This window comes from Podospora pseudoanserina, chromosome 6 (genome assembly GCF_035222485.1).
Source record: "Podospora pseudoanserina strain CBS 124.78 chromosome 6, whole genome shotgun sequence".
NCBI lineage: Eukaryota > Fungi > Ascomycota > Sordariomycetes > Sordariales > Podosporaceae > Podospora > Podospora pseudoanserina.
This window is the reverse complement of record NC_085925.1, coordinates 425,510-449,006: the sequence shown is the minus strand read 5'-3', so window position 1 is coordinate 449,006 and position 23,497 is coordinate 425,510. Positions and strand designations below refer to the sequence as shown.

The window sequence follows — 23,497 nt, the reverse complement described above, 5'->3', positions numbered from 1 at the left end:
AAGATAGTCAAGATCGTTAACGGGCCCAAAAGGTATCAGAAGACCTGAAAAATATTTAACAGGGACTGAACTCAGGTCATAGTTTACTTGTCAAGTGTTCTCATGGGTGGGGAGAAGAGTTGGTGGCATCTGTAAAACTGTTATACCCCTCCCATCTCCTATTTCCAAGGCGTCACGAGAGAGCTAGGCATAGTGCACAACAGGTATCACATCAAATCATGCTGCCAGAGACGTGACAGGCCCTGACGACTAACTCTAACCCCAGCTTCTTCAACATTGTTCACCTTCACACTTCAAACAAACACCTCACACGCTCTTCACAATATCTATTCACCTTAACCATACATAGTAAGCAATCTCTACTACCAAAGTACTACAAACCATAGAAAAACTACTGTGTCCTCTAATCTCTACACACTCCAATCCTTGCGGTCAGGCCAGAATGCAATGTACATCTATGTATGCGAGTGATGACAAAAAAAGAGAAAATGCAAACCCAATGCCGTGCATGCATGCATATATTGGCGGGGTATTGCCGCTCTGGCTCACCCTTTTTTACTTCCCCCAACCTTCCCCAGAGAAGAAAAAGGATTGTTGCTGAACAACCGAAAAAAATTTTTTTGGCTGAAGCGAGTAATATGTTCGGCGTGTCCCGTCTTATACTCATCCATCATTACAATCACCCAAAGAAAAAACGCCGTCACCGTTGCTTTACTGAACCCCGACCTTGCCGACTGTCCCAAGACTTGTTTTTTATTAACCAATCCCTACTTTCTGATATTTACTGTGTGGTGGTTCCGTTGTCATTATTGCTAATGTCCGCCTTGCTGGTGCTTTGGTCGTTCTCCTTTTGACTACTTGTTTCCTCGTGAATCGTGGTGGTAGTCGTGCCTACAGGATACACCATTGGTGTCCCCGGCAGCCCCGCCTAGTATCTAGCTGACGACGGACCAGGCGCACTTGGAGGGGGAGGAGGTCCACCGCTGGATTGTCCTCCGCTAAGGGGCCTTCCATCACCTGTCGGAGCCTGGGGGCGGTTGCTGACGCTGGCACCTCTTGGCCTAGCACCAGCTGGACTTTGCCCAGGGCGTGGTGGTGCTTGAACGGTCAGATTCGCGGATTGTTGCGGAGGGGAATATGGCTGAGAAACGCCTTGCTGTTGTCCAGTCTGTGAGTTGTAGGCGGTCCAGGTGGTGTATGGAGAGCCGGCAGGAGCATCTACGCCCGCTTGTCTCTCCACGTCAAAGGACGGGCCACCACGGGTACTTGTTGTGGGGGCCCTGGTGAGCTGGACCCCAGGCGTGCTGGCGTCGCCGAGAGTCATGGGCACTGTCTCGCCCGCCCTGCGACGACCACGCTGAGATTCGCGGGTACCAAGAAGGAGCTCGGATCGTGAACTAGGTCCGTTAGAGGTGCTAGGGCGGACGGTAGAAGCGTCTCGGCCACTAAGGGTCTCTTCGTAGCCCCAGTCATCAAGAGCGTCCACAGCGGGATTAGTCGTGTTGAAATGGTCGGCTGCCTTTTGCTCACTAGCATTCTCGGCTTGCTTCTCTGGATCCGCGTAATCCATTCTCTTCGCTTCCTTCTCCTTATCGGCCTGGGCACGAGCAGAGATGGCATACTCGTCCGTCACAGCGACGCTGTATGCTGGGTTCTTGGGACCACCCAGAGCCTCACCACCGCCGCCAGGAGCATAGATTGGTACCTTCTTGAGCGCCAAAGTGAGGGCGCACATAAACTTGGAGCGACGGGTAGCGCGGACGGTGTCGTTGTGCCAGTTGGACTTGTGTTTGATCGCAACCTTAAGCGTCAACTTGTCAAGGTCACCAATACCACCAACGCCGATGCCGATATCAGGCTGGAAATCGCGGCTGTTCTCGGGCGAGCGCACAAACTTCTCCATCTCGGCACGCAGCAGTTCAATGTCCTCGAATGATGTGTCAAATGAGACATTGACATCAATCACTTCCTTCATGGCCTTGCTTCTGGTAACGTTCTCAACCCACAGATTGTTGAGGGCGATGTTGGGCACCTGGACGACTTGCATCTTGTCGATACGGGTGAAGACGGTGTAGAGCAGCGAGATCTTCTCGACAATGAGCTGCTGCTTCTCAGGTCCCTGGATGTCGACACGGTCGCCGACGTCGTAAGGGTGCTTGACGAAGAGGAAAATGCAGGAACCCAAGAATTCCTGTGTTGTGACAGCAAAGACAAACGACAGAGATAGCAGCGTGGTCCCAGCGGTGGTGAGAGTGGCAATGAAGCTGCTTTGGAAGACAGCCACTACATCTGCAGTTAGCACCAGCCACCAAGCGTATCGGTTCCACCAAGCACTTACAAAAGATGATAATCACAATGATCAGAACAACGAAGAGCAGGACCTTATCGAACACCGTCAATGCTTGGCTGATATCCTTCATGCTGTTGGCGATTGCCTTTCTTTCCTTTCCGATCTCGACAACCTTCCGGACCATTTCGTCGAGGCTGATGTCACCATTCTCATCGGCGTCAATAGCGTGGAAGCATTCCTCGGCTTCCTCTCGATGAGCAGGTCCCATAACCTCGACAATGTCGTCCATGGACAACGAGTCCTTTCCTTCCACCACAAACGACATCCAGATGCGGCGAGCCATGGCCTCGGAGCTTCGGACCTTCTCGAGAGCCTCGACGACGATGGAGTGTGCTGAGTTGGGGTTGAAGACTTGCTTTCCGGTGATTTCGGAGGCAATATTTCCAAAGACAGACGTGATCTTGTCGCCAAATCGCCCGACTTCTCCAACGAGCTTCATGGGCGCAGCAGCAACGCCTTTCCCATTCGGCCTGCCACCGGTGAGGATAACATCGATACTATCATTAATGATATAGTCCTCGTCGGCAAACTCCTGACAGTACATGGGGAAGAGCGTGCGTGAAGCCTCATACATGAGGCCGAGGATGTAGATTTCACGCTTGGAATCCTTGATGCGGTTGGCGAACGACCTCTGGTGGTAAGAGATACTGATGAGCTGAACAATGGCCTTCTCTGCAAGAAGGACGGCCGAAGCAAGGAACAGTGACAGCAAGATCCTCTGAACGATGTCTGTCCACTTGACCCCATTGTTTCTGTCCGAAAGCATGAACTTGAAGGTGAGCCACGAAGCCAGTCCCCATAAGAAGAGCGAGAGCGGGATTTCAAGAGCGCGCAAAACGGTAGCGTATTTCCTGGTGCCCGAGCTGATCACTCCACAGAAGAACATAAAGACGACTGGGATGACATGGGCAACCAGCTTTGCCACCCAGATGCTCAGCCATGCTATCTCAAGCCAGATGAAGAACCAGAGCAAGTTCTGACCCTCGAGTTCGGTAGAGGTATTGCCAGTGAACGGAATGATTAAGAGGGGGATGGCGAGGATTATGGCGACAGGAACGATGTAGACGAGGTAGCGCGTGACGACAGAGAAGCTGACGATCTTGTTATAGAACCGACCCATTGCATTGAGAGAGGCCTCCTCGCTGAGGTTGCTCGATCCCGTGCGCATGAGGTCCTTCTTGATTCGTCGTCTACCGGCCGGAGTGCCCACCGCCTCGTTGAAGAGCACATTCTTCTCGCTGATGGGCTCCATGTCGGCTCTGCGTGCGCCCGTCGTCGAGCTCGCGTTGCTGCGAATTTGGCGGAGTGGTATGTCCTGCATATCTGAAGCACTGGGCTGGTTTGATAGAGGCGCAAAGCCCTGCTGCCGTGGGGAGAGCGGTGACCTTAATGACATGTTGCAGTCAGAATTCCAAGCCGTGGCAGACTTGGACCTGTGTGATGGACAGCGAAGGTTGGGTCGTGAGGAATGTGGGGTTGTGTTGAGGTGTTAGTACGACACAACGAAGCCAATCTCGAACCCGCAATGGTTCCAGGGGACAAAGAGACGCGAATGGGAATGGGATTGTCGGGATTGCCGTGAGGGGATAGGAATGCATAAAGCAGTCCACCGATGACATCAACTGGTGGATATTCTTAAGACAACAAACAACATCAAACGAAGGTATTAGGAGAAGAGCGAGCGGCTGGAATTCCACATCCAGGTTGATATCTGCCTAGGGACGGGCGGGAGGAGGGCATGAGCGAGTAAATGAGTGACGAGCGAGCCTAACGTAGGAGGAGAGATGAGTGAGTGGAGGATAGGATGGGATCGAGGTTGTTGAAATCAAGTCCGCTGCTGGGAGAAAATTGTTCCAACAGAAAACACGCCAAGACCAGGGCACAAAAGAAGGGTCCTCTCCCCGCTGCCAATTGGACCTTCCTTGGTGCATCAAATGTCAATGGAAGTGCTTGGTTCGCCTGCGTCTCAAGACGACATGGCGTTGGTGGGTTGTGGTGAACACGCGCAGTGATGGACCCGGAACTGACGAAACACAGCGGGAAGTGCAGAGCTAGCGCAGGGGGAAATGCAGGGCATCAGCCACTGAGGGAAGGCCAAGGATGCGACCCACGGTGCTGTAACGCCTTCCACCCCGTTTCATCTTGGCAGCATCCCTGTGCCTGCGGGCTGCCTGTGGTCCCAGCCAATTGGCCATTGGATGGATTTTTGACCTAAATTTATTCTCACTGTGCCAACGAGAAAAATCGAGATGCAATTGTCAAAGAAAATCCATCTTTGCCTCACAAGAAAACCTCACACTCTCCATCCAAGGACCCACGGGATGCCATCGCCCCCCGATCACCAACACCGAGATCGAGAAGCCAGATCGTCTCGTCACAGCGTGATTCCGTCATCCGCCAAGCTGTAACGCTGCCGGGCAGTAAAAAGAGACTTCTCGACTTCTCGACTTCGGACGACCCCACGGCCAACCAAGTTCATCATATTCCTGCCGGATGCACATAGCTATAGATACCTTATGTATACCGCGGCACAGGCAGTGTGGGATGTGGAAGCAGACCCTTTGTCCAGATCGACGACCATGCTACACAGTGCCAGAGAACATCACAGTCCAAGAAACAAACCGCCTCGTACACACCGATGTGGAGTGAAGCGGATATATCCCTTTACGAATGCTAGTGGAATTATGATCAGCATTGCTCCCAGTCGCAATGTCGTCACTACCGTCATCAGTCATTCCTATCAATTGCCCTTCTCCTGACAAGTGCGTTAGCGGTCTTTCTGTGTTGTAGGACAACAAATAGCTACGGCCGATATTGGGGGCCACGGCTCTCTGCCGCCACAACCACCGCACACAGCCCGGTCTGCTCACAGGCCAACCTTCCCGTGCCTCTAACCCGAGACATATCATACATATACAAGAAGCTTCGTGGGATGGCAACGCCTGCTGGTGGAGGAATCGAAAGCTGGAAGCACCGTGAAACTGCATTGTCTGAAACGCCTCTACGTTGTAAAATGTGGAAGTAGCAACAACTGTCTAAAATTTCAACTAATAGGGCATTGGTGCTGCTCTTGCCGCCTGCCGCCTCGATTGCTCGTCGAGGCACCTCCACCAGCCTGTACGGGATGACCAGGTCGACATAGGTAGATTGTCCAAATGCTATGATATATCTTGAGTCGAACTGCCTAGCTTCAAAGAGAGTTTTGGCTAACCACTGACGTGTTTTAGGGTAGCCATTTCCAGTTGTCATCACTGCCAACGTCTTCATCTTGCCGAATTGCCTGCCACCGAGGTGGTAACGAGGCTTGATATTGCAAGCCACACAATGGTGATCCGTCCTCGCCAGCACATCGACAAGGCAAGGCTGGAAGAAAGCCAAAAAGAAACTGGTGACAGCCAAAAAGAAACTGGTGACAGCCAAAAAGAAACTGGTGACAGCCAAAAAGAAACTGGTGACAGCCAAAAAGAAACTGGTGACAGCGGAATGGTGATTTGCTCACACAGCAAGTGAAAGGGCAAAAGGAAATGTTGGTTGCCCACAGCCAGAATCGAACTGACGACCTCATCATTACTAGTGATGCGCTCTACCACTGAGCCATGCGGGCTTAGTATTTGGTTGATGTAGATGTAGCCCTCAAAAGTGGGTATCTAAACGAGTTAGAAAGTTCGGTTCCTCAAAAACACGACCTAGATACCTGCACGGAAACAACTCCTCAAACAATGCCGTAAACAATTCCTGTACTGGTACCGGTGCCAGTGCGCCCTTTCCCCCTGGCTAGATACTGCCAAGTTGTTTAACTTCAATCCCTACCAAACTATCCCGCCACGACCACACGTATCGAAGCTCTTGCCCAGAGAGTTGCGCCACCACTCTGGCTGGCGTGGATACTCACCATGAACAAACATCTTGTGACGGAAGCGGCTGTGTGGAGGACATATATTCGAAACTTCCAGCTGTGTCAAGCAACTCAAAATCGCTCTGAGAAGGTGCAATGTTGTCACCCAAGTAGTCAGTGGCCAGGCTTGAGTGTCGGATTTCCCATCGACTCTGGCCGACATCACAAGCCTTCCTCACCTCCCCCCCCCCCCAAAAAACATTTGTCGATATTGCTATTTTGCAGTCATTCGTTCCTCCAGAATTGCATACGGCGCCAAGTCAAACTTCTTAGCAGCTACATTACATACACATCATCACCATGAACGCAAACGACGTGCACGGGATTCCCGCGTTTGCCACGCTGTCGGAATGGAGGCAGTTCTCGACCGGTATGACACTGGAAAAATGCTGGAACTTGGCCTGTCTTGAGCTTCAGGTAACGGAAATGTCCTTCCTGTGTTGATCCTAGATCTACCCCCAAATGATCTCGTTACCGAAAGGTCCAAACGCCACTGACATTCACTCACCCGATTTGTCCGATAGTCTCTTCTACCGGTAACACCTGAGGTCGGTCGATTTGACTACCAAGACGCCCAGGTTTTGTTCTATATGCACCAAGACATGGTGGAGACCAACAACTATGTAATCCTTAAACACCGCGGTTGGATGGCGAGCCTGCAGACCGACAACCTCGAGTACTTTCTGGTCGTGCTTCTCAAGCTGGAAAAGGCCTACGAGTCATACCAGGACGAAGAGCTGTTCGCTCAAACGTTAACACTCGCAAGAGAAATGTGGAGGTTGCGGCAACTCGGCGACGACTCCTTGATAAACACTCGCAAAGTCTTGACAGTGGGACCTGGGAACTCGATAGGTATGTACCGGCCGGATCTCAGCCCTTCTGGACCCAACGATTTCGAAATCAAGGTGCTCAAAAAGAAATTTGATTTTTTGGGGTTTCTCATCATGAAGACAAGCGCACACGTCTGGAGAGTGTTCGTTGGAGATGGCCCGCATAAGCCAGGCCGAGACCAGAGATAAAAAGACTTGCTCCGCGTTTGCGGGCACCGTGTTCATAAACGTCATATTTACCTTGCGGCAATGAGTGTTCTGGAATATTTCAGCAGTGAGCTTCGGCCCATGATGCCCATTCCGAACGCCAAACTCCCCACTGCCCTGCCTAAGTCTGCCCAACCTGTTGATGGGGCAGACCCGGCGGAAGTAGGAAATCCCAAAAAGAGGGCGGCGCCAAATCACGCGAGTGGGACATTTGGGACGGGATATATGGGAGCATCATATGGGATTCCTGGCCAAGGAGGTAAGACACGATATGCGAACAATTGCCCGTCATTTTGGTGACAGCAGGCTAACATGAGGGTGGATTGGTTCGAGGAAGAGAACTATGGGTATCAAGAAGGGAACAGAGGGTATCAAAGGTATCAATGAGGTTACCAAGGGTTGCAAACAGGGGATAACGGGTTGCAAGCAGGGAACTATGGGGGTTAAGAAGGGAATGGAGGGTATTAAGGGTATTAAGGAGGGTACGAAAGGTTGTAAATAGGGAACAACGGGTTGCAAGTAGGGAATAACCGGTTTCAAGCAGGAAATAACGGTTTGCAAACAGGGGACGATGGGTTGCAGGCAGGGGACGACGATGGGCTCAAATAAACTGAAGAGAGGTACGAAGTGGGGTGTTATTAGACATGGATCAATGAAGGGTGAGGAACTAGGTGGTCTGTGGAAGCAAACAACGAAGGGGGCATTGACCCGGGTTTTGTTAAAAATTGCTCTGGGAGCTAGTCAAAGGTATGCATCCGGTACCATTGGTAAAAATAGCAGCGATATACTATCTGTTCTCTTGCAACAGCTAACGCTTTGTGGCCGTTAAGTGTCACCTTTGACAAAAAAGGGGGTTCAACAACGGCTCAATCACCCCAGCAACCACTCCCCTCACCCCATCTCCGGGTTAGGGTTGCATCGCCTCAACTGTCTCGCAATCAACCCCGCAGCCCGATTCACGTCCGTCGCGTCACACACACCCTCGCTGCTTTTATCCAAGCTATCTATCACATTTCAGTGCTGTTTTGATTAAATGACCTTGCTGCCCCTCGCTGTGAACCCCCCACTGCGACCACCTCTCGAGCTTTAACAAGCACCTACAAGCCAAGCAAAAGCCCAGCCCAAAATGTCCCAACGGCAACGCTCCCACTCTGTCTCTGGACCAACAGCGGCAGCAGGAGAAGGGGGAACAAGGGAAAAGACATATTTTGAGCTCCAGAGGGAGGAGCTCATATCAGAGATTGCCATGGTTCGTTCTCTCTCTCTGGTTCTCCAATATGAATATTTTAGTGCAACTAACCTAACTGTTGTGATAACAGAGCTTCGAGCACGTCCTAGCCAACATCAACAAGCTGAACCGCTCGCTCGAGGCCGTCATCGCCGTGGGAAATGAATTCAGCTCCGTGGAAGCGTTATGGAGCACGTTTGAGAATGTGATGGCCAAGGAGGAGGAGGAGGAGGGCGATGGGCAAGAAGGGCACGACGAAGGGCACGACGAAGCAGAGGAAGAGGGAGGTGATGAGATGGAGGGGGTGGAACATGAGGGGGATTCGAGATATGAGGAAGAGGAAAGTAGGGTATGAGTCGAATATGGGCAGGTAGTAGGGAAAAGGCCTTGGCGTTTTGACGGAGTTATTGACATTCTAAATGATACCCCCTTTTTATTCGCAAAATACATACCAGCCATGGACGACGCACACCAGGGTCAGGGCAAAGGTGTGAACACATAAAAACATCGATTCTTCTCTCCTCTACTTCTGCCCCCCCTAATCCATGCCTGTGCTATACATTCCCAAATATCCATCTCTCGTTCTCTCCTTCGGGGTATCTAAAAGCAAAGCTCACACTCCATCTTTGTAATCAACCTCTTCTAATCAAAAACTAAAAGAAGAGAAAGGGGGGGCACGCTTCGAGGAGGGGTAGGTAAGGTTTCTCTCTTTCAAAATACTCCGATCAATCCAACAACACGCACACAACAGTCGACCGCAAAATTTGAATATTCCATCAGATAATTTCCTTGCGTTATCCGTAGCCTCTGGCACCTGATCCTTGTTGCCTTCCTACCCTTCCTTATCCCAGCCGTTCGTCTCTCCCATGCACCGTCATCACCAAGTCGTACCTTTGCCCTGCCCTCTGCCCCAACTCCCTCTTCACCTTCCACCACCCCCAACAAACCATCTGAAATAACAAAACAAGCAGCCACACAAGAAAAATAGACAGTTCACCTGCTCGTTATTTTGCCTGCCATGCCATGCCTGACGACCAGCCAGCGCTAGCCAGAGTCAGTTGTATGAGAGAAAAAAAAGAACAGAAAAGGATGAACACAACAGTAAAAGAAAAAGGTGGTGGTGGTGAAGTAATGAAAAATAGACAGAAAAGAAAAAGAGAGAAAGAAAACCAACCCTCAACGCAAAAGTCGTTGTTCGCATCAGATCATGCAGTTAGTCAGGTCATCATTAACCCTCTCCACGCCCCATCTCTTCTGTCTCCTGAAATTTTGTTCGATCACATAATCAAACATTTGCTCTTCCTCTTCTTCGCCAGCCCGACTCCCGGGATATTTTGACCGCTCACAGTCCCACTCCTCCCCCTCTTCTTTCCGCTAGACGAATCCCCGACGCTGCCTCCTCCGTTGACGGCCTCGGCTTCGAGCGTTTTCCTGTCGTTGGCCACCACGGTAAGGATCGCCCTCTCAAAGATCTCCTCCACGCCCGTCATTTCTTTTGAGCTGCATTCCATGTACTGGGCGCCCATCTTGGCGGCAACCGCCTCTCCTTGCTGGGTAGTGACGGGGATCAGGCCTTGGGTTTTCAGCATGTCGATGCATGTCTTTTTGTAGCGGAGATCCGACTTGAGACCGACAAGGATGAGTGGGGTGTAAGGGCAAAAGTGAAGGACCTCTGGATACCACTATTTCGTAAAGTGTCAGTTGGGCACCAAAAAAGGCAAGACTGTAAACCAAAAAAGAAAAGAAAAGACTGACCTTGTCCATGACATTTTCTAGCGAATTTGGGCAGTCGATGGCGAAGCAGACAAAAATGAGATCGGTTTCTGGATATGACAGGGGCCGAAGGCGGTCGTATTCTTCCTGCCCGGCCGTATCCCACAGAGCGAGCTCTACCGTCTTACCAGTCGGGGGATGGGTTGGGTAGGTGATGTAGTTCTCAAAGACGGTCGGGACATATTTCTTTTGTTTTGTTCTCGTGTTAGCATTCGGCGCGCGCCTGGTCTGCAGGACACCCGTGGGGCGAAATTACCTCTGGAAAATACCCCTGGCTGTAACTAATCAAAAGACAAGTCTTGCCGCAACCACCATCGCCAACGACAACAATTTTCTTGGAGTAGGCGGGGCCTTCGTTTGTCATTGCGGTCGCTGCTGATTCTCTGCCCGATGATGTCGAGATGCTGTTGAAGGTGCTCACTGTCCCGTCGCTCGATCTGGTGCCACGCGTGTCTCGTCTCTCGGATGTTGGTCTGCGCGAGGCGCTACTGTCATGTCGCTCGTGGGCGTAGTGTGAGTTGCGGTGTTGGTACGACGACGCCATTTGTTTGCGTCTGTTGCACTGTGTATTGGGGGGGTTTGAGTTGGATGGGAGACGACTAGCGGCGGAAACAGGCCAACAAGAGGTATCCGCCCAATTCAAGGAGTCGGTAAAATACCTAGGTATCAAGGTATTATAGGACGAAATTAATTTGTTCCCCACCCCGCCCGTAAGCTGTCTGTAGCTGTACCTAGCTGCTGCTGCTACTCCTGCTGCTCTGGAAATACCGCGCTCGTAAAAGAATTGGTTATTGGGGTCGTCTCTGGTGTAAAATTTCGTCTGACGATGCTCTTCGCGATGGTGATGGTGATGGTGAGGGGGAAAAACAGGGACGACTCGGAGAAGGGATGGGATCAGTGAGTGCAGGGTGTCAGCAAGCAACAAGCAAGCTGGACGTTCGCTGCAGGAACTGGGAAACAAGCTGCAGGTGCAGCTTGGAGAGGTCGATGTAAACAGTCGGCGGGGCAACGGTTCCTTGCGGTCGGGTAATGACACAAACGCGGGGCCAAGATTGGTTGAAGGGGCCCACTGGAGATGCTGGTCAGCGCCTTGTCGGTGACGGACCACTAAAACAGGCTTCTTCTTCAACCTGGAAGTTGGATGTTGATGATGACTTGCAGTTGTGGCGGCAGCGCTGTGGGTGAGGTGTGTAAGAGGGGAAAAAGAGGACGGGATGGGAAAAGATGAATCTGGAGAAAACTCCTCACTGTCTCATAATTTTCTCCCGCTTCTCTTGGGCCATCTGGCACAGCACGGCATCCCATCACACCCCAGCCCTATGATTACAGCGCAGCACATCTACTGGACCACCACCACCAACAGCGGTGCCAGGTTGCAAAGCTGCCGAGACCGTCCGACCAGTGGGGTTTTCAGCTGCCTTGGTTGTGAACGTGGCTGGTGGACAGTGCCTGTTCTCGGGTTATCGTCGGCTTGGCGCCAGCAAACCACATTGCAGTCATTTTCTTTCTGCACCTCCTCTTTGAAAATTCTCTGTTCACCATCGTCAGAAACCAGCCACCTCTATTTCTCTGTTTTCCCTATTTCCATATTTCCCGGGTCCGTGTCACCTGGCTGCGACGCATAATAATACACTACCCTTTATCAGCGCCGCCTCTTTCTTGTCGGGTCCGGTGCCACCGAGAAATCTCTTTCTTGAACCGTCGCTGCCGCTGCTGCGGCTCTCCAACCTCCTCCCTCCACGCAGCAGCCCACTGCTAACTGGCTTGGCATACACAATGTCCGACAGCAAGTACATCACGCTCATCTCATACGATGGCTTCGAGTTTGTCGTCCTGCGGGAGGCTGCTCTGGTTAGTGAAACCATAGGAGCCATGCTGAGGGGCCCTTTCAGAGAGGCGCAAACTGGTCGCTGTGAGTTTGGCGAGATTCGGTAAGCTTTCCTTCTCTCTTCCCTGTTTCCACAAGTCATGGCCATATCACATGATGATACTGCATGCTTTATTATATCAACGACGGACCAGGCTACTTTCGCCGTTGCGGGAGCCATCCTGGACTGCATGAGGCTACTCTACACTTGATCTGATTGTTCACTACGCTACCACACACCGCACACACCGCCTGGATACACAAGTCTCCTTCTTTTCCCGAAAGAAGGGGAAGTGCTAACTCTCAAAATAAGAGGTCCTGTTCTGGAAAAGGTTGTCGAGTACTTCCACTACCATTATGCGAACCGCAACCAGACCGATGTCCCAGATATGGACATCCCTGTGGACATCTGCCTCGAGCTCCTGATGGCTGCCGACTTCCTTGGATTGGATTCCAAGCCCCAGATGAGAGATATCTCTTGAGGGTGACCGGCTTTTTACGGATCTGCATTCAGGAACGGAACTGCATTGAGCACGGCGTTGAGGTTATGATCTTGGCGCATTTGCAAACAAGGTGCCCTCGACCCCAGTAACCGGTACAACAGGACATACAGCCATGAGAAGCACCAGTCAGAAAACAAGCAAGGCATCTTGTTTTTTATCATCTCCTTTCCAGCGTTCTATTGCGTCTTGTGGTCATTCAGAGGCTACACCCATCTTAGCATATCGTCTTACCCTTTTTCACCCATGGGTCATACGTCTAAATTCGATGGAAGAGCGACATATCCTCAACGATCTGCTTGGCTTTGGCTTTTCACCAGGCTGAGCTTTGTAAAGCGAGGAGACATTTCGTTCCAAATTACTTGATACACCTTAATACACAATACATTTGATGAGAATAACCCCGTGGTATCAGTCCAACGCCACCTGAACAAATAAGGAGAGGTGACCTAGCTCTTTATAAAAACCATGTGAACACCATTACAGCTGCTCATAAAAGGCCAGCAGCTTTTGAGCTCCAATCTCCCAAGTGACATCATTCTGGAGGTGATGCGCGGCCCCGGGTACATAGCAGCATCTTACCCCTTGACCAACGGTGTCCCTTCCCCCATCTCCAAGGAGCTTCTTGATGCCGTCTCTATCGTCTCCCTCGATCTTCTTTTGGGCAACGAGGCCGGTATAGCTCTCCCGGTAGGTGTTTGCAAGCTTCTCCATGACCGGAATCGTCATGATCTTGTCAATCTCACCGCCCAGTACCATGATTCCCTGTCCTTTATTTGCCCCCCAGCTTGTGATTCGAGGCAGCAGATTCTCGGGTTTGACGAACCGGCTCATCATACCCAAAGGCCACAGGAAGCTCTCATACCTGCTGGCTCGTTGCTGGAACTTCATCAGGTAAGAACCCGGAAGCTGCTCGCCGAAGAAGACTCTGCGTGTCAGAACAGGGTGGGAGAGCGGCGAATTTGGGTGCCACCCATGGAAGATCATCCGGAAGCTGAACCAGGGATCAAGACGCCACCAGTTGATGTAGACTCCCAGGCTGGTACTGCTGTTAGTATATAACGGAAGACATGCATGATAACAACGTAGAAACAACTTACGAACCAAACCCGGGTACAGCTCCCGCGAGTACTAGTCCTTTTACTTTGACGTGGTCAAACTCTGGTGCTGAGAGGATGTACTGTCCCAGCCCGCCCCCGCTCGAGTGGCCTATATACACCACCTCCCTTCCGTCATGCCGCTTCTGCACCCACCTGATGCCTGCCACCACGTCGTCGGCCAGCATGCGTTTTGTGGTGAAGTAGACCATTCGGAGGTAGGAAGGGTGCCAGCTGCTGCCATGGCCGCGCATAGAGACAGCATAGCAGGGGATGCCGCGCGAGGCAAAGAAGGAGAGGTACTCTAGCCAGACCCAGGCACCGCCCATCCCACCGTGGACGAAGAATAGCGGGGTAGCTCCATGGCGAGCCTGTTTGGAGGGTTTACCGTGGAGGACTTCGATCTGTCCCCCCGGCGTGTCAACGAAGAAGCGCTCAATGCCCTGGGGGAGAGAAGGGAGGGAAGAGGGGGTTAGGGTTGGGCGACGGAAGTGGAGGAAGCGATAGGTGAAAGTATCGAACATGTTTGGTCTTGACAATGCTACTGTGTTGATGTAAACGATTAGCTATCAAAGCTTCAAATGATGAGATTGGGAGAGAGAGAAACAACTAGCTACCTTTATTTTACCTAATATATAGCCATAATGACTCTACCTCTCGGGACCGCTTTCAGCTCCTGGTCAAGCCGGTGTCGACTGGCGGGTGATGTAGGGTGGCGCAAAGACAGGAACAGGAATTGAGTGCGAGTGACACGAAACTTCGTAAAGACATTTGGTCGGGATTTATCCTATTTGGGACATTTGGAAGATGCATTTTGGTGCAGGAGTTTACAAAAAATGAATCCCTTGAGGGTATTGGTGCTAGCGAGGTAGAGAGAGATATGGGTCTGTTCAGAGAGGCGCTCGACCGCCATTACAGCAACGTAGACGCTCCACCAAAAATTCAGCAGGTGCTGTGGTTGTTCATTCATTCATTCATTCCCCAACACCAATGAACCGTCAACTTGCTCTTCCCGCTGCACATTGGGCGCCAAGGCAATCGTTATTTCCATTTGGTGTCACTCGATTGCAAATTCGTCTCAAGTCTTCAAAGTGTAAATCCAAACAGAAGAATAGCAAGATGAGCGACAAGTCGCTTCGCGTGGCCATTGAAGGCTGTGTAAGTTCTCTGCTTTTTCGATGCCAAGAAACTCAAGAGCTCTCAGCTAACAAGCCTAGGGTCATGGCACCCTCAACGCAATCTATTCTACCATCACGGCCTCATGTAAAGAGCGCAGCTGGGATGGCGTCGATGTCCTTATCATCGGCGGTGACTTTCAGGCCATCCGCAACGCCGATGACCTGACGGTCATGTCCATCCCGGCCAAGTATCGCGAACTGGGTGACTTCCCTGACTATTACAGTGGGAAAAGAAAGGCCCCCTATCTCACCATCTTTGTTGCTGGCAACCACGAAGCAGCATCTCATCTGGCAGAGCTGCATTATGGTGGGTGGGTCGCCCCAAATATCTACTATATGGGCGCCGCCAACATTCTTCGACTGGGACCCATTCGAATCGCTGGCATGAGTGGCATCTGGAAGGGCCACGACTATCGCAAACCCCATCATGAGCGTCTCCCCTTCAACCAGAGCGATACCAAGTCTTTCTATCACGTTCGCGAGATCGACGTTCGAAAGCTGTTGCAGGTGCGAACACAGGTGGATATTGGCATCAGCCACGACTGGCCGCGAGGGATCGAGAAGCATGGTGACGCCAACCGGCTCTGGAAGATGAAGCCCGATTTTCAGAGGGAGTCACACGATGGGTCGTTGGGAAACCCGGCTGCGGATTATGTCCTGAACCGCCTCCGGCCACCGTACTGGTTCTCTGCTCACTTGCATTGCAAGTATTCTGCCATTAAAAAGTTCGATCCTCCTACCTCAGAGCCTCAACCATCTGCATCAGCAACACTTCTGGAATCAGCCACGGTCCCGCCAGCTGTCCCTGCGCATAACTCGGATGAGATCGACCTCGACCTCGAAGAGGAAGAAACTCCAGCCGCTCCCGCACAGAACCCCGATGAAATCGACCTTGACCTCGACGAGGAAGAAACCCCTGTTGGTCCATCCACCAGCTCAGCCCCTATTACCACCACCTCATCCAAGCCCCAATCTGAAGAGCAACAAACCGACGCCCTCCGCTCCCTCCTCCCATCCACCTTTTCCAAACCTAACCCCCAAATCCAGACCACCCCCGGCCAACCCGTCCCCCAAACTATAACCAACACCACAACCCGCTTCCTGGCTCTAGACAAGTGCCTCCCCGGCCGAGCCTTCCTCCAACTAATGGAGATCCCCTCCCCCACCACCATCACCCGCCCAGTGAAGCTAGCCTACGACAAGGAATGGCTCTCCATCCTCCGGGCCTTCCACCCGCCGATCAAATCCACTTTTGGCATCCGCGGTGCCCCGGTCCCGGAGGACAAAGGGGAGGAGTACTACCTTGGTTTGATCAGGGAGAATGAGGAGTGGGTGGAGGAGAATTTGGTGAAGAAGGGGAAGATGGAGGTCCCGGAGGATTTTGAGGTGACGGCGCCGGTGATGGAGGGGGGTTGGGAACGGGGACGGGAGGTTCAGCCTAGGGAGTATACTAATCCGCAGATGGCAAGGTTTTGTGAGCTGTTGGGGGTGGAGAATTATTGGGATGCAAGTGAGGAGGAGAGGGAGGGGAGGAGGGTGAAGGGCCTGATGAGGATGAGTTTGGTGGAGGGGTTAGGGGTGGGAGAGGTGGTGGGGGGGGCAGAGAGGGAGGGGGAGGGGTGGTGGTGGTGGTGGTGGGGGGGTTATAGAGGGCGGGGAGGAGGTGGTGGTGGGTATAGGGAAGAGGGGTGGAGGCGGTGGTGGGTATAGAGGAGGTGGAAGGGGTGGTGGTGGTGGTTATCGAGGCAGAGGGGGCGGTCAGTTTTAGAGTTGTCTGTGTATGATTCCGACCGCATGACGGTTCATGTGGACAAGTGGTGTAGGAGCTTCTGGCCGAAAACGGCTCTTCGATGACAAGTTACCAATTTGCTCTCTGAACAGCAGTGCTCATATCACTATCATATCATCGTCCGAATGGCCAGGCAAATCAGAAATCAGATCAATACTCGTCAACGAAGCAAAAAGAACTTGGTTATTGACTGCACCCATGAGGAGGGGAGTATTGCTCCCAACCAAGGACTCTGCCATCTATGAAACAATTTTGAAGCATACCACAAAAATGATATCGAATCGTTGTCAACGGGAATTGAGCCCGACGTGGGGGTCGAACCCACAACCTTGAGATATCGGAGCACTCTGTACATAAGACTCTCACGCTCTACCGATTGAGCTAGCCGGGCAAGGCTACACCCATTATTAGATGGTTGTGGTAACATTCTGTGGGTTTATGAGTAGCGTTTGTGAAAGTGTGGAGTGTGTGGAGGGTGGTGTAAGTTGAGATGAGGCTGGGTGATATTGCCTCCTCAATGACTCGAAACTCAGCTTGTTCCTGTTATTCTAAGGTATCTCAAAATCTGAGTTCTGGGTTGGGTGAGAGCATGAACTGCCGATAGATAGGTATTTTGCTAGCTATGTGCTGTTCTCCAACACATGTATAGAACTCTTGGCAAGGTACCAATCCGAATTGAGATCTATGGATTTGGACTCAACTATTCTGCTTAATAAGTCAGTTTCTGTTATCGTTCACACCCTCTAACGTCGAGGACAAGATAGTAGGCCGCTGCAGTGCTGCTTGAGGCAGAGACCTTGAAATATGAACGATAGGCCTTGAAAGATTCCCCAAGAGGCTTGAAGATGGCCTACAGGTGCCAACCAGTGGTACATAGGTAGGTTTGGTCTACTATAGTCAGAACCTTCATGTTCATCCCCAGTCTCTTCAGGTCAGACATGACATGCCTGCTCATTTCTGACTTCTGCTTTCACTGTCAAACTGCTCAAGCCCCCGATAACTTGCTGAACGAAATGCACACTGTGATCTTGTACACAATACTTCTGCACAGACACAAGTTCTCGTGAAGAGAATGTTGAGCTGATGAGACCTCACTAAGCTGAGCTCCATTCGCCTCGTATTGTCTCAGACAGCTGAACCTCCTTGCCATGAGGCAATCTTGTCCCTGTCTATTCCCCGCTACTGCCGAAACTGATGCCCGATCCCACCCACACCTGATCCTTCTGTGGTGTGGTGTGCTACCTACACCCCTTAATGGCCCTCACACCCTCCATGCCACACTTGTTGTCACTCCTCGCCCTAATTCTAGCTGCCTCAAACGATCCCAGCTACCATCCACTCGGGACAGAGCTAGAACTTCTCGAAGACCACTATCATCGACAGGCCCCTTGGCTCTCTCCTTGTCTATTCCCCATCCGGGTTTCACCGCACCGTTTTGACATCTCGAGCCCCCGGGAAAGAAGCAATCGAAGATCCCACCGAGAAAGTTGACCGGAGATCGTGATAGATCCCAACCTTAGGTCCGATTCGTGTTTCTCCGTCGTTGGGAAACCCATCCTTTTCCTTTCAGAGTTTTCAGAGCTAGTTAATCTCGATGTCTCAACATACCTACCCCCATCCGGAGCTCTGATAAGGTGCTTACTACTTAAAACCAAGAAAGGATCAAGGGGCTCCGAGACACAACGCCAGCTTAAGACGGCCCCCAATCCAAGACCGACCAGAGCCGCCGCTTGCACTAAAAAACGTGGGCAAGTGGGAAAGTGGACGGGCGAGATCCGGTTGGCCTCTTCGGGCCCCCGTGAAAACACCCCTCAGACTACCGGTGGCGTATGGCGGCGTCAAGCACGTGGGGCTAGCGATGATTAACGCCGTTCAAGGGGACTGTCTTGGGGGAGGGTGATGTCTTCCAAAACGGCGGGCGTTTCCAGTAATTGTGCTGGGAATGGGCTCCGTTACGAGGGAGAAAAGAGTGGCTTTGAGGGTAAGTGCCTCATTCAACTCCCCTGCGTCACTATTTGCCTTTTGTTCATGGGTCAAGACCAAAAATCCAAAACTGTTTTTTTGGTGGCGGGAGGCTTTAGTTGGAATTTGCTTTTTCAAACTTCCCGTGTCTTTGGTTGCCTCTGTGTCATTCGCTGCCGCCAAGTATCTAAATAAGAAAACGTCGGCCTTTTTGGCATTTGCTTCAGGGGGCCAAGTGATATATCAAAGTTGGATGGCAATGACGTCTCCTGTTTTCCAAAAGCAGCATCCAGCTGCGAAAGAATTTTCAAAACCGATGAGACATATCAGGTTGGTTGGGCTTGCTTGTCACCTTGTCAAAGCAAGGACAGTGATGGGAAAAGTTCAGCTTCAAGCCACAAGGCTCGACCATCACACAGCAACAGAAGACGCAAGGGGTCGGGATCAAAGTGATGCTGCTGCAGACGAATGTAGTGCCCAGACACCAAGCACCGGCAAGTGGGAAGCGATGGCGCTGACTGGGAAGGCTTCTGTGTGTGTCCACAGTTTCCAGAAGGAATGGACCCCAATATCAATGTGCGACTTCAAGGGGAATCCCAGTTGGGATTTGAGAATGGCCGACGCCTAATCAGGAACCAAGCCTCGAGAGGAAAGGCTCGTTGGACCGATCACCGTCAAGAAGCGACGCCGTCCCAGGATTGGCGATTGTCAAGTGGGGACCATCTCCTGTCTCAAAGCGCCGCCTACGGGCTCGACGCCCCAAGCGAGAGCGACCCATCACGAGCCATCCTACCGGGAATCCCTCCGCGGTCTGGGCCGGGGGCGCGAATGGACGACCCGTCGGCCCATGGCAACCAGTCGGCGGCATCACCGTTCCTAGGCCCGGCGATGGACTGTCGCTCCGGATGCCCCATTGATGGGCATTAGTGCAAATGAAAACACGAGCCGAGAGTCTGTCTTGTCCAACGAAAGGGAATCGAAGAGAAGGACGAGGAAACAAAGAAAGTGAGGTTACATATCAAATGATACACAATCACAGCTCACCCCACCAACGTGCCATTAGCAATTGGCCCAATGCGGTGAAACTTTCCAGCCAGATAGTCGTGTGTATCTCATATCAGTAAATGCAGTGTTTGGGCGTGGTGGAGCAGGCAACCGTCGAGACGAGTGAGCAGACAACCCCCACGCACTTCTCCTGTATGTCAGACGGAAACGACGGGATGTTGGCGGTTGGTGGTGATGACGATGATCATGATGATGATGGGAGATGGGATGAACCGCCGCAACGGACGGTAGCTTGTCGGTGAGCCAAAAGGCAAAACGCTAGAGTTGAACGGTGGGCGGGATCTAGAAGGGAACACCCGGTGCGACCTGTTCATGATGGTGGTCATCATTCTCAATTGGGTGACTTGCGTCTTACGAAAGGGACCATCGACTGCTGCGCACATGGCGGCGTAGTCGACCACCAGCGCATAGGCGATGATGGAAGACATAGTGTAACAATACGATCCGGCGCTAGCTCGGAGCCGTGTTGTGGCGGTGCCGTAGTGAAGGAAAAAGAACCGAGAGTTTTAAATATACAACCGACTCATCTGCAGACAGAGATTCCCAACTCATTGGATGACAGCATACACGTGCCTGTTCAAATTGAATATATGAAGGTTGTCACGAGTGGGTCATTCCAGGAGATTGGTGGGAGAAGTTGCCGGGAGCATGCCAGTGTCCACGGGCTGCCAGAAGTGGATCATCCCTCGAATTGCAAGCCACAAATTGGACAACCCCACCCAAATGTTTCCCTCAAGTGCCTCACTCAGCATCAAAAGCAACCCCCAGACGCCACAAATTCCAACAAAATAAAGTTCTCAAGCTAAAGACGTCAACCACAAGCGAGCATTTTCCAGACGGCATGCTATCAGTGATTGGCTTTCATTTCTTTGCATGAGCTGTCTGTGTCCATGAAAGAGAGAGGCAAGTGGGGGGCAGTTCTCTCTCTCTAAAACCCAGCATCTTGGAGCACCCCACCCCCGGCGGCCTTTCCCGGTGCATCGTGCAGCAAAGGAGACTGCACGAGGCCGTCCCAGGTCCGCAATCCCGGGTCCGAAACTGGACATTGTCCGTTTTCACCCCTGCAATTCGCAACCTTCTCCGATCCATCTCCAACAGCTGCGGATATGGACTCCACGCAAGACGCAGGGTCAGCCTGCAAGAGAGAACATGAGAAACTCGACAGACATATGCCGTCATCTTCATTTCTCACCTACCCCTTATTATTGTATGCTTGTGCCCATTGATATCATCCACACTTGGTACACCAACTCTGCTTCTGCACTACAACCACCCATAGACAAAGTCCCCAACCGACACAGCAACATGGGAAACGTGGTTTGGGATTTTTATGGTCCCGTGGCCGAAGGGGGCAGCGGTAGAAGCCTGCCTGGTGTGTAACCCACCATCTTCTCACTAGAAAGCAACCCAATACCTGTCTTTCTGACTGTGCTGTGCCGTCAATACATATTCCCATAGTATGTTCCCACCAAGTGTAGCACAACCCACTCTTCTTTCTCCCCACCGGCAGTGGGCTTGCATTTCTCATCCTCCATAGAACATTCTACTGCCCACCATTACACTTAATCTGGGGGTTTGCTTTGCCGTACAATCACACACACTAGAGGCTTTTTGTCATCATCTGTACGGTATGTGTGTGTATGTGTGTGTCCATCCATCACGCAGTAAAGTTCCCTTTTAAGCTACGGTAAATGTACACACTACTGTTTGTTGGTCACCATGCATGAGAAACAAGCCAAATAAAAATGGGTGATGGGACATACATTACATGCAGATGTAACGTACCTTGCCTTGCCTTGCCTACACTAAACCTTACGTATTCCTGATGCACCTACCGAGCCACCCTGCTGGGACGAAACCTACTTACCTACGTACAGAGATTATGGTCCATTCGGAAGCTTCGGACTTTGTTACCGGTCAGCAGCAGCAAGCAGCACAGTAAGAAACCGTCCTCCCCCCCCCACCCCGCCCCCCCAAAAAAAAACACCCAAAAGTTCGTTTCGGGCCATTTTACGACCGATCCAATCCTGTTGCCCGGCCCGAAACATTTTTAGACTACTGGCTTTGTATTCATGCAGCAGCAAAAACAAGAAGACCGTTGGTACCTGAGCGAGGGAACACATATTATGACGTCGGCATTTGCGAGAGTGATGTTCAACGGTGAGTCCGAGCAGTCGGGTCGGGTGTGCGCGGTGGTTGGGCCGGGACCGCTCTCGGTTCTCGGAGAGGTGTGGAACGGACGGGTTAGTTTGTTCATTGGTTTCCAGAGTTTGTGTAGTGGTTCTATTCATACCTACCTTACCTACCTGCTCGGTATGACTCCCCGCGCGATGCACAAAGAACCTGCATTGCCTCCTTTACACAGGACGGAGTGTGCCTGAGGATATAGTCTCTGTTATCAGTCAGAATGTCGACGAGGTTCGATTCCGGATTTAATACTACATATACGCAGTACACCCGAGTAATCCCGCCAGCCCACATCACACCCCGCGGGCACCCCACGGGACTCCCGGCGGCCCAGTGGGGGGGGGGGAGAACGTTTCAGAATTCTGCGTCGTTCGGTGTGAGAAAAGCTGTGTAGGGCTGAGTAGCTGGCTTGAGGAGGAGTGGGGGTGCGATCTGGGTGATGGAGGTTGTTGTCATCGACGTGTTAATTGCCCGGTTGAGCAGGTAACACAGCCAAAGGGGGAATGAGTGGAAATGACTCTCCTGTTTCCTCGGAGGTGTTGTTGTGGTTGCTCAATCATGACGACTACCGCCACGCGATGCTTCTTCTCAGCTAACCCCCGCCTGCTTGTTTCACATTGCCATGATAGGAGCCAAAAAGTAAGAGGTTGAATCCGTATTATTTTCTCAGATCCTGGTGCCCAGTCGGTCAGAGCTGGGCTGGCTGTGAAGCCATCGTGTAATATACATGTCTAAAGTAAATAAAAAGGAAAAAAACCATGGGGGGTATCTTTGCGAACCGGACCCAGCCCAGAACCCTTCGTGGCCGAAGTTGAAAAAAAGTAAAACTCCTCCGCTTGTGTACAGGTAGTGATGACAGAGTAAAAGGAAATGTGTGTCGTCGAGTGTAGACGCTTGTCCCCGTGAGGAAGACAAAGACGTCGAAAGAAAAGAAAAAAATACAGATAAAAAAAAACAAATGCAAAGAGTCTATATGCGAATCAGTTTTTTTCCGGCCGTTCCTTATTCCCATCCCAAAAACCAGCCAAAAAATCCTTGACCCTTTAAACTCTTGCCGCAAGCACCTCTTGTGCCTGCTTATCCCGATTTCCCATACCGTGACTCCCCAGGAAAAAGAAAAAAAGGGAAAAAAGGAGAAAAAAAAAAAAAAAAAAAAAAAAAACTCTCCAGAAATGCGACCGCAGAACCGTTGATGTGCCCGTGATGGCATATTAGGGCGGATCGGTGTCGATTATGAGTGGTGAGTGAGGAAACCGCCCGTAAAAATCAATAAGCCGAACCATCTATATATCTGAACGCCGCGCAGCCGACAAGAAACAAAAAGATCCGGAATGAAAGCCTCCCGTTTTTCTCTTCCCTTACTTGCTGCTGGGAAGCAAGTGGCACCGAGCCGATAAATGTATCATGTATAAGGAATGGTAATTAAAAAGTGACGTAGAGGAATGCGAGACCGCCGATTAGGTAAAGAGTAAGGGGTGGGAAAGGTGGTAAAAGTTGTGGTACAGACGCGATTAAAGTCGATATCGTGGGATAAAAAATGTCGCTCCTCCTCAGGATGGATCGAAATGG

General features: G+C 51.5%; 8 protein-coding genes and 2 non-coding genes across 10 annotated transcripts; 5 read left to right on the top strand and 5 right to left on the bottom strand.

The window, feature by feature from the left end:
* Nucleotides 1–230: 230 nt before the first annotated feature.
* QC764_604080 (uncharacterized protein) lies at nt 231–4,454 on the bottom strand. Its single transcript, XM_062948915.1, has 2 exons — nt 2,339–4,454; nt 231–2,283 (listed from the first exon to the last, which is right to left on the bottom strand). Exons 1-2 carry the CDS (start codon nt 3,744–3,746, stop codon nt 929–931), a joined length of 2,763 nt encoding a protein of 920 aa, XP_062797129.1. The 5' UTR covers nt 3,747–4,454; the 3' UTR covers nt 231–928.
* A 1,220-nt stretch (nt 4,455–5,674) lies between these two features.
* QC764_604070 (uncharacterized protein) lies at nt 5,675–5,860 on the top strand (the record flags this gene model as incomplete). The annotated part of the gene is made up of 1 exon (XM_062948914.1): nt 5,675–5,860. One exon carries the CDS (start codon nt 5,675–5,677, stop codon nt 5,858–5,860), a length of 186 nt encoding a protein of 61 aa, XP_062797128.1.
* Nucleotides 5,861–5,882: 22 nt separating this feature from the next.
* QC764_0088990 lies at nt 5,883–5,954 on the bottom strand. The gene has a single exon. It is a non-coding gene; the product is annotated as a tRNA-Thr (tRNA).
* A 591-nt stretch (nt 5,955–6,545) lies between these two features.
* Nucleotides 6,546–7,264, top strand: QC764_604065 (uncharacterized protein; the record flags this gene model as incomplete). Its single annotated transcript, XM_062948913.1, has 2 exons — nt 6,546–6,662; nt 6,770–7,264. 2 exons carry the CDS (start codon nt 6,546–6,548, stop codon nt 7,262–7,264), a joined length of 612 nt encoding a protein of 203 aa, XP_062797127.1.
* Nucleotides 7,265–8,183: 919 nt separating this feature from the next.
* On the top strand, nt 8,184–9,503 carry DAD1 (Dolichyl-diphosphooligosaccharide-protein glycosyltransferase subunit dad1). Its single transcript, XM_062948912.1, has 2 exons — nt 8,184–8,531; nt 8,602–9,503. Exons 1-2 carry the CDS (start codon nt 8,409–8,411, stop codon nt 8,863–8,865), a joined length of 387 nt encoding a protein of 128 aa, XP_062797126.1. The 5' UTR covers nt 8,184–8,408; the 3' UTR covers nt 8,866–9,503.
* Nucleotides 9,026–11,546, bottom strand: rho4. The gene is made up of 3 exons (XM_062948911.1): nt 10,540–11,546; nt 10,266–10,469; nt 9,026–10,192 (listed from the first exon to the last, which is right to left on the bottom strand). The coding sequence occupies exons 1-3, from the start codon at nt 10,825–10,827 to the stop codon at nt 9,788–9,790; spliced, it is 897 nt and encodes a 298-aa protein (XP_062797125.1). The 5' UTR covers nt 10,828–11,546; the 3' UTR covers nt 9,026–9,787.
* Nucleotides 10,551–13,098, top strand: ELC1 (elongin C). The gene is made up of 2 exons (XM_062948910.1): nt 10,551–12,214; nt 12,464–13,098. The coding sequence occupies exons 1-2, from the start codon at nt 12,060–12,062 to the stop codon at nt 12,630–12,632; spliced, it is 324 nt and encodes a 107-aa protein (XP_062797124.1). The 5' UTR covers nt 10,551–12,059; the 3' UTR covers nt 12,633–13,098.
* Nucleotides 12,657–14,653, bottom strand: QC764_604030 (uncharacterized protein). The gene is made up of 2 exons (XM_062948909.1): nt 13,751–14,653; nt 12,657–13,689 (listed from the first exon to the last, which is right to left on the bottom strand). Exons 1-2 carry the CDS (start codon nt 14,269–14,271, stop codon nt 13,131–13,133), a joined length of 1,080 nt encoding a protein of 359 aa, XP_062797123.1. The 5' UTR covers nt 14,272–14,653; the 3' UTR covers nt 12,657–13,130.
* A 9-nt stretch (nt 14,654–14,662) lies between these two features.
* DBR1 (lariat debranching enzyme) lies at nt 14,663–16,693 on the top strand (the record flags this gene model as incomplete). Its single annotated transcript, XM_062948908.1, has 3 exons — nt 14,663–14,905; nt 14,965–16,520; nt 16,564–16,693. The coding sequence occupies exons 1-3, from the start codon at nt 14,738–14,740 to the stop codon at nt 16,691–16,693; spliced, it is 1,854 nt and encodes a 617-aa protein (XP_062797122.1). The 5' UTR covers nt 14,663–14,737.
* Nucleotides 16,694–17,014: 321 nt separating this feature from the next.
* Nucleotides 17,015–17,105, bottom strand: QC764_0088920. Its single transcript has one exon. It is a non-coding gene; the product is annotated as a tRNA-Lys (tRNA).
* Nucleotides 17,106–23,497: the final 6,392 nt, after the last annotated feature.